Genomic DNA, 12,681 nt, shown 5'->3' on the forward strand with positions numbered 1-12,681 from the left:
AATCCCCTTGTAGGTCCCTAATCGGCCCCACTTCTCCTTTATCATCCTTTTACTGTGCATAAGCCAATAGAAGATTCCCTTTAATGTTAGCTGCGAATCTCTTCTCAAACTCTCTCTTTACTTCCCTTATTTGTTTTTTGAACCTACTATATTCAGCCCGGTTCGCAATTCAGTGAATTAAATAAATCTTGAATAAAAAGCAAGTATCAGTAATGGTGACCCTTACAAACGACCAGATTTTGTAAACACTGAGCTGGTTCGCTAATGTCCTTTAAGGGAGGAAATCCGTCCTCCTTACCTGGACTGACCTCCATGTGACTCCTGATGCACAGCAATGTGGCTGAATCTTAACTGCCCTCAGAAATAGACAAGCAAGCCACTCAGTTGTGAAGAAGATAGCAATTAAAGATGGGCAATAAGTGCTTGACTTGACAGTGACACCTACAGCCCAAGAATAAATAAAACAAACCTCACCCCAGACAATGCCCACAGCTCCCACAAACCTAAAAATCCCCTCAGAACTCCAATCACCCCCCGGAATCCCAAAACAAACATCCTGATACTAGCGGCTACACACATCCCCTCCACCAGCCAGTAGTGAGAAAGACTAGGACAGACACTCAATTCAAGGATTAGGTTTCAGCAGGGTACTCACAGCCCGAATGAATCTACTGTCCGTGGCGGCAGGGAAGATCTCACACTGCAGGGTCATGTCCCTGAAAAGAAGACACAAAAAAGTAAGGCAGGCCCCACAGACAAAAGCTGAGTCCTCCGAAATGCACACAGCTCAGTGTCCAGTCTCACTGCAACACACACCCACAGCTCAGTGTCCAGTCTCACAGTAACACACACCCACAGCTCAGTGTCCAGTCTCACAGTAACACACACCCACAGCTCAGTGTCCAGTCTCTCACTGCAACACATACCCACAGCTCAGTGTCCAGTCTCTCACTGTAACACACACCCACAGCTCAGTGTCCAGTCTCACAGTAACACACACCCACAGCTCAGTGTCCAGTCTCACAGTAACACACAGCCACAGCACAGTGTCCAGTCTCACAGTAACACACACCCACAGCTCAGTGTCCAGTCTCTCACTGTAACACACACCCACAGCTCAGTGTCCAGTCTCACAGTACCACACAACCACAGCTCAATGTCCAGTCTCACAGTAACACACACCCACAGCTCAGTGTCCAGTCTCACAGTAACACACACCCACAGCTCAGTGTCCAGTCTCACTGTAACACACATCCACAGCTCAGTGTCCAGTCTCACAGTAACGCACACCCACAGCTCAGTGTCCAGTCTCACAGTAACACACACCCACAGCTCAGTGTCCAGTCTCTCACTGTAACACATACCCACAGCTCAGTGTCCAGTCTCACAGTAACGCACACCCACAGCTCAGTGTCCAGTCTCACAGTAACACACACCCACAGCTCAGTGTCCAGTCTCTCACTGTAACACATACCCACAGCTCAGTGTCCAGTCTCACTGTAACACACACCCACAGCTCAGTGTCCAGTCTCTCACAGTAACGCACACCCACAGCTCAGTGTCCAGTCTCACTGTAACACACACCCACAGCTCAGTGTCCAGTCTCACAGTAACACACAACCACAGCTCAGTGTCCAGTCTCACAGTAACACACACCCACAGCTCAGTGTCCAGTCTCTCATTGTAACACATACCCACAGCTCAGTGTCCAGTCTCACAGTAACGCACACCCACAGCTCAGTGTCCAGTCTCACAGTAACACACAACCACAGCTCAGTGTCCAGTCTCACAGTAACACACACCCACAGCTCAGTGTCCAGTCTCACAGTAACGCACACCCACAGCTCAGTGTCCAGTCTCTCACTGTAACGCATACCCACAGCTCAGTGTCCAGTCTCACAGCAACGCACACCCACAGCTCAGTGTCCAGTCTCACAGTAACGCACACCCACAGCTCAGTGTCCAGTCTCACAGTAACGCACACCCACAGCTCAGTGTCCAGTCTCACAGTAACGCACACCCACAGCTCAGTGTCCAGTCTCACAGTAACGCACACCCACAGCTCAGTGTCCAGTCTCACAGTAACACACACCCACAGCTCAGTGTCCAGTCTCACAGTAACGCACACCCACAGCTCAGTGTCCAGTCTCACAGTAACGCACACCCACAGCTCAGTGTCCAGTCTCACAGTAACGCACACCCACAGCTCAGTGTCCAGTCTCACAGTAACACACACCCACAGCTCAGTGTCCAGTCTCACAGTAACGCACACCCACAGCTCAGTGTCCAGTCTCACAGTAACGCACACCGACAGCTCAGTGTCCAGTCTCACAGTAACGCACACCCACAGCTCAGTGTCCAGTCTCACAGTAACACACACCCACAGCTCAGTGTCCAGTCTCACAGTAACGCACACCCACAGCTCAGTGTCCAGTCTCACAGTAACGCACACCCACAGCTCAGTGTCCAGTCTCACAGTAACACACACCCACAGCTCAGTGTCCAGTCTCACAGTAACACACACCCACAGCTCAGTGTCCAGTCTCTCACTGCAACACATACCCACAGCTCAGTGTCCAGTCTCACAGTAACACACACCCACAGCTCAGTGTCCAGTCTCACAGTAACACACACCCACAGCTCAGTGTCCAGTCGCACAGTAACACACACCCACAGCTCAGTGTCCAGTCTCTCACTGTAACACATACCCACAGCTCAGTGTCCAGTCTCACAGTAACGCACAGCAACAGCTCAGTGTCCAGTCTCACAGTAACGCACACCCACAGCTCAGTGTCCAGTCTCACAGTAACGCACATCCACAGCTCAGTGTCCAGTCTCACTGTAACACACACCCACAGCTCAGTGTCCAGTCTCACAGTAACGCACACCCACAGCTCAGTGTCCAGTCTCACAGTAACACACACCCACAGCTCAGTGTCCAGTCTCACAGTAACACACACCCACAGCTCAGTGTCCAGTCTCACAGAAACGCACACCCACAGCTCAGTGTCCAGTCTCACAGTAACATACACCCAAAGCTCAGTGTCCAGTCTCACAGTAACGCACACCCACAGCTCAGTGTCCAGTCTCACAGTAACACACACACACAGCTCAGTGTCCAGTCTCACAGTAACGCACACCCACAGCTCAGTGTCCAGTCTCACAGTAACACACACCCACAGCTCAGTGTCCAGTCTCACAGTAACGCACACCCACAGCTCAGTGTCCAGTCTCACAGTAACACACACCCACAGCTCAGTGTCCAGTCTCACAGTAACACACAACCACAGCTCAGTGTCCAGTCTCACAGGATCACACACCCACAGCTCAGTGTCCAGTCTCACAGTAACACACAACCACAGCTCAGTGTCCAGTCTCACTGCAACACACACCCACAGCTCAGTGTCCAGTCTCACAGTAACGCACAACCACAGCTCAGTGTCCAGTCTCTCACTGTAACACATACCCACAGCTCAGTGTCCAGTCTCACAGTAACGCACACCCACAGCTCAGTGTCCAGTCTCACAGTAACGCACACCCACAGCTCAGTGTCCAGTCTCTCACTGTAACACACACCCACAGCTCAGTGTCCAGTCTCTCACTGTAACACATACCCACAGCTCAGTGTCCAGTCTCACAGTAACACACACCCACATCTCAGTGTCCAGTCTCACAGTAACACACACCCACAGCTCAGTGTCCAGTCTCTCACTGTAACACATACCCACAGCTCAGTGTCCAGTCTCACAGTAACGCACACCCACAGCTCAGTGTCCAGTCTCACAGTAACGCACACCCACACCTCAGTGTCCAGTCTCACTGTAACACACACCCACAGCTCAGTGATCAGTCTCACAGTAACGCACACCCACAGCTCAGTGTCCAGTCTCACAGTAAGGCACACCCACAGCTCAGTGTCCAGTCTCACAGTAACACACACCCACAGCTCAGTGTCCACTCTCTCACAGTAACACACACCCACAGCTCAGTGTCCAGTCTCTCACAGTAACACACACCCACAGCTCAGTGTCCAGTCTCACAGTAACACACACCCACAGCTCAGTGTCCAGTCTCACAGTAACACACACCCACAGCTCAGTGTCCAGTCTCACAGTAACACACACCCACAGCTCAGTGTCCAGTCTCACTGTAACACACACCCACAGCTCAGTGTCCAGTCTCACAGTAACGCACACCCACAGCTCAGTGTCCAGTCTCACAGTAACACACAACCACAGCTCAGTGTCCAGTCTCACTGTAACACACACCCACAGCTCAGTGTCCAGTCTCACAGTAACGCACACCCACAGCTCAGTGTCCAGTCTCACAGTAACACACAACCACAGCTCAGTGTCCAGTCTCACAGTAATACACAACCACAGCTCAGTGTCCAGTCTCACTGAAACACACACCCACAGCTCAGTGTCCAGTCTCACAGTAACACACACCCACAGCTCAGTGTCCAGTCTCTCACTGTAACACATACTCACAGCTCAGTGTCCAGTCTCACAGTAACACATACCCACAGCTCAGTGTCCAGTCTCACTGTAACACATACCCACAGCTCAGTGTCCAGTCTCTCACTGTAACACATACCCACAGTTCAGTGTCCAGTCTCTCACTGCAACACACACCCACAGCTCAGTGTCCAGTCTCACTGCAATACACACCCACAGCTCAGTGTCCAGTCTCACTGCAATACACACCCACAGCTCAGTGTCCAGTCTCACTGCAATACACACCCACAGCTCAGTGTCCAGTCTCACTGCAACACACACCCACAGCTCAGTGTCCAGTCTCACAGTAACACACACCCACAGCTCAGTGTCCAGTCTCACAGTAACACACACCCACAGCTCAGTGTCCAGTCTCACTGTAACACACAACCACAGCTCAGTGTCCAGTCTCACTGTAACACACACCCACAGCTCAGTGTCCAGTCTCACAGTAACACACACCCACAGCTCAGTGTCCAGTCTCTCACTGTAACACATACCCACAGCTCAGTGTCCAGTCTCACTGTAACACACAACCACAGCTCAGTGTCCAGTCTCACTGTAACACACACCCACAGCTCAGTGTCCAGTCTCACAGTAACACACACCCACAGCTCAGTGTCCAGTCTCTCACTGCAACACATACCCACAGCTCAGTGTCCAGTCTCACAGTAACGCACACCCACAGCTCAGTGTCCAGTCTCACAGTAACACACAACCACAGCTCAGTGTCCAGTCTCACAGTAACACACAACCACAGCTCAGTGTCCAGTCCCTCACTGTAACACACACCCACAGCTCAGTGTCCAGTCTCTAACTTTAAAACACCCACAGTTCAGTGTCCAGTCTCACTGTAACGCACACCCACAGCTCAGTGTCCAGTCTCACTGTAACGCACACCCACAGCTCAGTGTCCAGTCTCACTGTAACACACATCCACAGCTCAGTGTCCAGTCTCACTGTTACACACATCCACAGCTCAGTGTCCAGTCTCACTGCAATACACACCCACAACTCAGTGTCCAGTCTCACTGTAACACACACCCACAGCTCAGTGTCCAGTCTCTCACTGTAACACACACCCACAGTTCAGTGTCCAGTCTCACAGTAACACACACCCACAGCTCAGTGTCCAGTCTCTCACTGTAACACACACCCACAGTTCAGTGTCCAGTCTCACTGTAACACACACCCACAGCTCAGTGTCCAGTCTCTCACTGTAACACACACCCACAGCTCAGTGTCCAGTCTCACTGTAACACACACCCACAGCTCAGTGTCCAGTCTCACTGTAACGCACACCCACAGCTCAGTGTCCAGTCTCACTGCAATACACACCCACAACTCAGTGTCCAGTCGCACTGTCACACACACCCACAGCTCAGTGTCCAGTCTCACTGCAATACACACCCACAACTCAGTGTCCAGTCTCACTGTAACACACACCCACAGCTCAGTGTTTAGTCTCACTGCAATACACACCCACAGCTCAGTGTCCAGTCTCACTGTAACACACACCCACAGCTCAGTGTCCAGTCTCACTGCAATACACACCCACAGCTCAGTGTCCAGTCTCACTGCAATACACACCCACAGCTCAGTGTCCAGTCCCACTGCAACACACACCCACAGCTCAGTGTCCAGTCTCACAGTAACACACACCCACAGCTCAGTGTCCAGTCTCACTGCAACACACACCCACAGCTCAGTGTCCAGTCTCACTGCAACACACACCCACAGCTCAGTGTCCAGTCTCACAGTAACACACAACCAGAGCTCAGTGTCCAGTCTCACAGTAACACACAACCACAGCTAAGTGTCCAGTCTCACTGCAACACACACCCACAGCTCTGTGTCCTGTCTCACAGTAACACACACCCACAGCTCAGTGTCCAGTCTGACAGTAACACACACCCACAGCTCAGTGTCCAGTCTCACTGTAACACACAACCACAGCTCAGTGTCCAGTCTCACTGTAACACACACCCACAGCTCAGTGTCCAGTCTCACAGTAACGCACACCCACAGCTCAGTGTCCAGTCTCTCACTGTAACACATACCCACAGCTCAGTGTCCAGTCTCACAGTAACGCACACCCACAGCTCAGTGTCCAGTCTCACAGTAACACACACCCACAGCTCAGTGTCCAGTCTCACAGTAACACACACCCACAGCTCAGTGTCCAGTCTCTCACTGTAACACATACCCACAGCTCAGTGTCCAGTCTCACTGTAACACATACCCACAGTTCAGTGTCCAGTCTCTCACTGCAACACACACCCACAGCTCAGTGTCCAGTCTCACTGCAATACACACCCACAGCTCAGTGTCCAGTCTCACTGTAACACACAACCACAGCTCAGTGTCCAGTCTCACTGTAACACACACCCACAGCTCAGTGTCCAGTCTCACAGTAACACACACCCACAGCTCAGTGTCCAGTCTCTCACTGTAACACATACCCACAGCTCAGTGTCCAGTCTCACTGTAACACACACCCACAGCTCAGTGTCCAGTCTCACAGTAACACACAACCACAGCTCAGTGTCCAGTCTCACTGCAACACACACCCACAGCTCAGTGTCCAGTCTCACAGTAACGCACAACCACAGCTCAGTGTCCAGTCTCTCACTGTAACACATACCCACAGCTCAGTGTCCAGTCTCACAGTAACGCACACCCACAGCTCAGTGTCCAGTCTCACAGTAACGCACACCCACAGCTCAGTGTCCAGTCTCTCACTGTAACACACACCCACAGCTCAGTGTCCAGTCTCTCACTGTAACACATACCCACAGCTCAGTGTCCAGTCTCACAGTAACACACACCCACATCTCAGTGTCCAGTCTCACAGTAACACACACCCACAGCTCAGTGTCCAGTCTCTCACTGTAACACATACCCACAGCTCAGTGTCCAGTCTCACAGTAACGCACACCCACAGCTCAGTGTCCAGTCTCACAGTAATGCACACCCACACCTCAGTGTCCAGTCTCACTGTAACACACACCCACAGCTCAGTGATCAGTCTCACAGTAACGCACACCCACAGCTCAGTGTCCAGTCTCACAGTAAGGCACACCCACAGCTCAGTGTCCAGTCTCACAGTAACACACACCCACAGCTCAGTGTCCAGTCTCTCACAGTAACACACACCCACAGCTCAGTGTCCAGTCTCTCACAGTAACACACACCCACAGCTCAGTGTCCAGTCTCACAGTAACACACACCCACAGCTCAGTGTCCAGTCTCACAGTAACACACACCCACAGCTCAGTGTCCAGTCTCACAGTAACACACACCCACAGCTCAGTGTCCAGTCTCACAGTAACGCACACCCACAGCTCAGTGTCCAGTCTCACAGTGACACACAACCACAGCTCAGTGTCCAGTCTCACTGTAACACACACCCACAGCTCAGTGTCCAGTCTCACAGTAACGCACACCCACAGCTCAGTGTCCAGTCTCACAGTAACACACAACCACAGCTCAGTGTCCAGTCTCACTGTAACACACACCCACAGCTCAGTGTCCAGTCTCACAGTAACGCACACCCACAGCTCAGTGTCCAGTCTCACAGTAACGCACAACCACAGCTCAGTGTCCAGTCTCACAGTAACACACACCCACAGCTCAGTGTCCAGTCTCACAGTAATACACAACCACAGCTCAGTGTCCAGTCTCACTGAAACACACACCCACAGCTCAGTGTCCAGTCTCACAGTAACACACACCCACAGCTCAGTGTCCAGTCTCTCACTGTAACACATACCCACAGCTCAGTGTCCAGTCTCTAACTTTAAAACACCCACAGTTCAGTGTCCAGTCTCACTGTAACGCACACCCACAGCTCAGTGTCCAGTCTCACTGTAACGCACACCCACAGCTCAGTGTCCAGTCTCACTGTAACACACATCCACAGCTCAGTGTCCAGTCTCACTGTTACACACATCCACAGCTCAGTGTCCAGTCTCACTGCAATACACACCCACAACTCAGTGTCCAGTCTCACTGTAACACACACCCACAGCTCAGTGTCCAGTCTCTCACTGTAACACACACCCACAGTTCAGTGTCCAGTCTCACAGTAACACACACCCACAGCTCAGTGTCCAGTCTCTCACTGTAACACACACCCACAGTTCAGTGTCCAGTCTCACTGTAACACACACCCACAGCTCAGTGTCCAGTCTCTCACTGTAACACACACCCACAGCTCAGTGTCCAGTCTCACTGTAACACACACCCACAGCTCAGTGTCCAGTCTCACTGTAACGCACACCCACAGCTCAGTGTCCAGTCTCACTGCAATACACACCCACAACTCAGTGTCCAGTCGCACTGTCACACACACCCACAGCTCAGTGTCCAGTCTCACTGCAATACACACCCACAACTCAGTGTCCAGTCTCACTGTAACACACACCCACAGCTCAGTGTCCAGTCTCACTGCAATACACACCCACAGCTCAGTGTCCAGTCTCACAGTAACACACACCCACAGCTCAGTGTCCAGTCTGACAGTAACACACACCCACAGCTCAGTGTCCAGTCTCACTGTAACACACACCCACAGCTCAGTGTCCAGTCTCACAGTAACGCACACCCACAGCTCAGTGTCCAGTCTCACAGTAACACACACCCACAGCTCAGTGTCCAGTCTCACAGTAACACACACCCACAGCTCAGTGTCCAGTCTCACTGCAATACACACCCACAACTCAGTGTCCAGTCGCACTGTCACACACACCCACAGCTCAGTGTCCAGTCTCACTGCAATACACACCCACAACTCAGTGTCCAGTCTCACTGTAACACACACCCACAGCTCAGTGTCCAGTCTCACTGCAATACACACCCACAGCTCAGTGTCCAGTCTCACAGTAACACACACCCACAGCTCAGTGTCCAGTCTGACAGTAACACACACCCACAGCTCAGTGTCCAGTCTCTCACTGTAACACATACCCACAGCTCAGTGTCCAGTCTCACAGTAACGCACACCCACAGCTCAGTGTCCAGTCTCACAGTAACACACACCCACAGCTCAGTGTCCAGTCTCACAGTAACACACACCCACAGCTCAGTGTCCAGTCTCTCACTGTAACACATACCCACAGCTCAGTGTCCAGTCTCACTGTAACACATACCCACAGTTCAGTGTCCAGTCTCTCACTGCAACACACACCCACAGCTCAGTGTCCAGTCTCACTGCAATACACACCCACAGCTCAGTGTCCAGTCTCACTGTAACACACAACCACAGCTCAGTGTCCAGTCTCACTGTAACACACACCCACAGCTCAGTGTCCAGTCTCACAGTAACACACACCCACAGCTCAGTGTCCAGTCTCTCACTGTAACACATACCCACAGCTCAGTGTCCAGTCTCACTGTAACACACAACCACAGCTCAGTGTCCAGTCTCACTGTAACACACACCCACAGCTCAGTGTCCAGTCTCACAGTCACACACACCCACAGCTCAGTGTCCAGTCTCTCACTGCAACACATACCCACAGCTCAGTGTCCAGTCTCACAGTAACGCACACCCACAGCTCAGTGTCCACTCTCACAGTAACACACAACCACAGCTCAGTGTCCAGTCTCACAGTAATACACAACCACAGCTCAGTGTCCAGTCTCACTGAAACACACACCCACAGCTCAGTGTCCAGTCTCACAGTAACACACACCCACAGCTCAGTGTCCAGTCTCTCACTGTAACACATACTCACAGCTCAGTGTCCAGTCTCACAGTAACACATACCCACAGCTCAGTGTCCAGTCTCACTGTAACACATACCCACAGCTCAGTGTCCAGTCTCTCACTGTAACACATACCCACAGTTCAGTGTCCAGTCTCTCACTGCAACACACACCCACAGCTCAGTGTCCAGTCTCACTGCAATACACACCCACAGCTCAGTGTCCAGTCTCACTGCAATACACACCCACAGCTCAGTGTCCAGTCTCACTGCAATACACACCCACAGCTCAGTGTCCAGTCTCACTGCAACACACACCCACAGCTCAGTGTCCAGTCTCACAGTAACACACACCCACAGCTCAGTGTCCAGTCTCACAGTAACACACACCCACAGCTCAGTGTCCAGTCTCACTGTAACACACAACCACAGCTCAGTGTCCAGTCTCACTGTAACACACACCCACAGCTCAGTGTCCAGTCTCACAGTAACACACACCCACAGCTCAGTGTCCAGTCTCTCACTGTAACACATACCCACAGCTCAGTGTCCAGTCTCACTGTAACACACAACCACTGCTCAGTGTCCAGTCTCACTGTAACACACACCCACAGCTCAGTGTCCAGTCTCACAGTAACACACACCCACAGCTCAGTGTCCAGTCTCTCACTGCAACACATACCCACAGCTCAGTGTCCAGTCTCACAGTAACGCACACCCACAGCTCAGTGTCCAGTCTCACAGTAACACACAACCACAGCTCAGTGTCCAGTCTCACAGTAACACACAACCACAGCTCAGTGTCCAGTCTCTCACTGTAACACACACCCACAGCTCAGTGTCCAGTCTCTAACTTTAAAACACCCACAGTTCAGTGTCCAGTCTCACTGTAACGCACACCCACAGCTCAGTGTCCAGTCTCACTGTAACGCACACCCACAGCTCAGTGTCCAGTCTCACTGTAACACACATCCACAGCTCAGTGTCCAGTCTCACTGTTACACACATCCACAGCTCAGTGTCCAGTCTCACTGCAATACACACCCACAACTCAGTGTCCAGTCTCACTGTAACACACACCCACAGCTCAGTGTCCAGTCTCTCACTGTAACACACACCCACAGTTCAGTGTCCAGTCTCACAGTAACACACACCCACAGCTCAGTGTCCAGTCTCTCACTGTAACACACACCCACAGTTCAGTGTCCAGTCTCACTGTAACACACACCCACAGCTCAGTGTCCAGTCTCTCACTGTAACACACACCCACAGCTCAGTGTCCAGTCTCACTGTAACACACACCCACAGCTCAGTGTCCAGTCTCACTGTAACGCACACCCACAGCTCAGTGTCCAGTCTCACTGCAATACACACCCACAACTCAGTGTCCAGTCGCACTGTCACACACACCCACAGCTCAGTGTCCAGTCTCACTGCAATACACACCCACAACTCAGTGTCCAGTCTCACTGTAACACACACCCACAGCTCAGTGTCCAGTCTCACTGCAATACACACCCACAGCTCAGTGTCCAGTCTCACAGTAACACACACCCACAGCTCAGTGTCCAGTCCGACAGTAACACACACCCACAGCTCAGTGTCCAGTCTCACTCTAACACACACCCACAGCTCAGTGTCCAGTCTCACTGTAACACACACCCACAGCTCAGTGTCCAGTCTCACAGTAACGCACACCCACAGCTCAGTGTCCAGTCTCTCACTGTAACACATACCCACAGCTCAGTGTCCAGTCTCACAGTAACGCACACCCACAGCTCAGTGTCCAGTCTCACAGTAACACACACCCACAGCTCAGTGTCCAGTCTCACAGTAACACACACCCACAGCTCAGTGTCCAGTCTCTCACTGTAACACATACCCACAGCTCAGTGTCCAGTCTCACTGTAACACATACCCACAGTTCAGTGTCCAGTCTCTCACTGCAACACACACCCACAGCTCAGTGTCCAGTCTCACTGCAATACACACCCACAGCTCAGTGTCCAGTCTCACTGTAACACACAACCACAGCTCAGTGCCCAGTCTCACTGTAACACACACCCACAGCTCAGTGTCCAGTCTCACAGTAACACACACCCACAGCTCAGTGTCCAGTCTCTCACTGTAACACATACCCACAGCTCAGTGTCCAGTCTCACTGTAACACACAACCACAGCTCAGTGTCCAGTCTCACTGTAACACACAACCACAGCTCAGTGTCCAGTCTCACAGTCACACACACCCACAGCTCAGTGTCCAGTCTCTCACTGCAACACATACCCACAGCTCAGTGTCCAGTCTCACAGTAACACACAACCACAGCTCAGTGTCCAGTCTCTCACTGTAACACACACCCGCAGCTCAGTGTCCAGTCTCTAACTTTAAAACACCCACAGTTCAGTGTCCAGTCTCACTGTAACGCACACCCACAGCTCAGTGTCCAGTCTCACTGTAACGCACACCCACAGCTCAG

The 12,681-nt window shown here is 52.0% G+C and overlaps 1 protein-coding gene across 2 annotated transcripts in view; it reads right to left on the reverse strand.

The window, feature by feature from the left end:
• LOC137379947 (aminoacylase-1-like) overlaps positions 1–12,681 on the reverse strand; it is a 172,112-nt gene that overhangs the window by 6,961 nt on the left and 152,470 nt on the right. For both annotated transcript variants that reach the window (XM_068051356.1, XM_068051358.1), the window contains exon 14: positions 656–716. In XM_068051356.1, coding sequence (XP_067907457.1) covers positions 656–716 — 61 coding nt within the window. The remainder of the gene's footprint in view (positions 1–655; positions 717–12,681) is intronic.

The sequence above is a fragment of the Heterodontus francisci genome, chromosome 19 (genome assembly GCF_036365525.1).
Source record: "Heterodontus francisci isolate sHetFra1 chromosome 19, sHetFra1.hap1, whole genome shotgun sequence".
NCBI lineage: Eukaryota > Metazoa > Chordata > Chondrichthyes > Heterodontiformes > Heterodontidae > Heterodontus > Heterodontus francisci.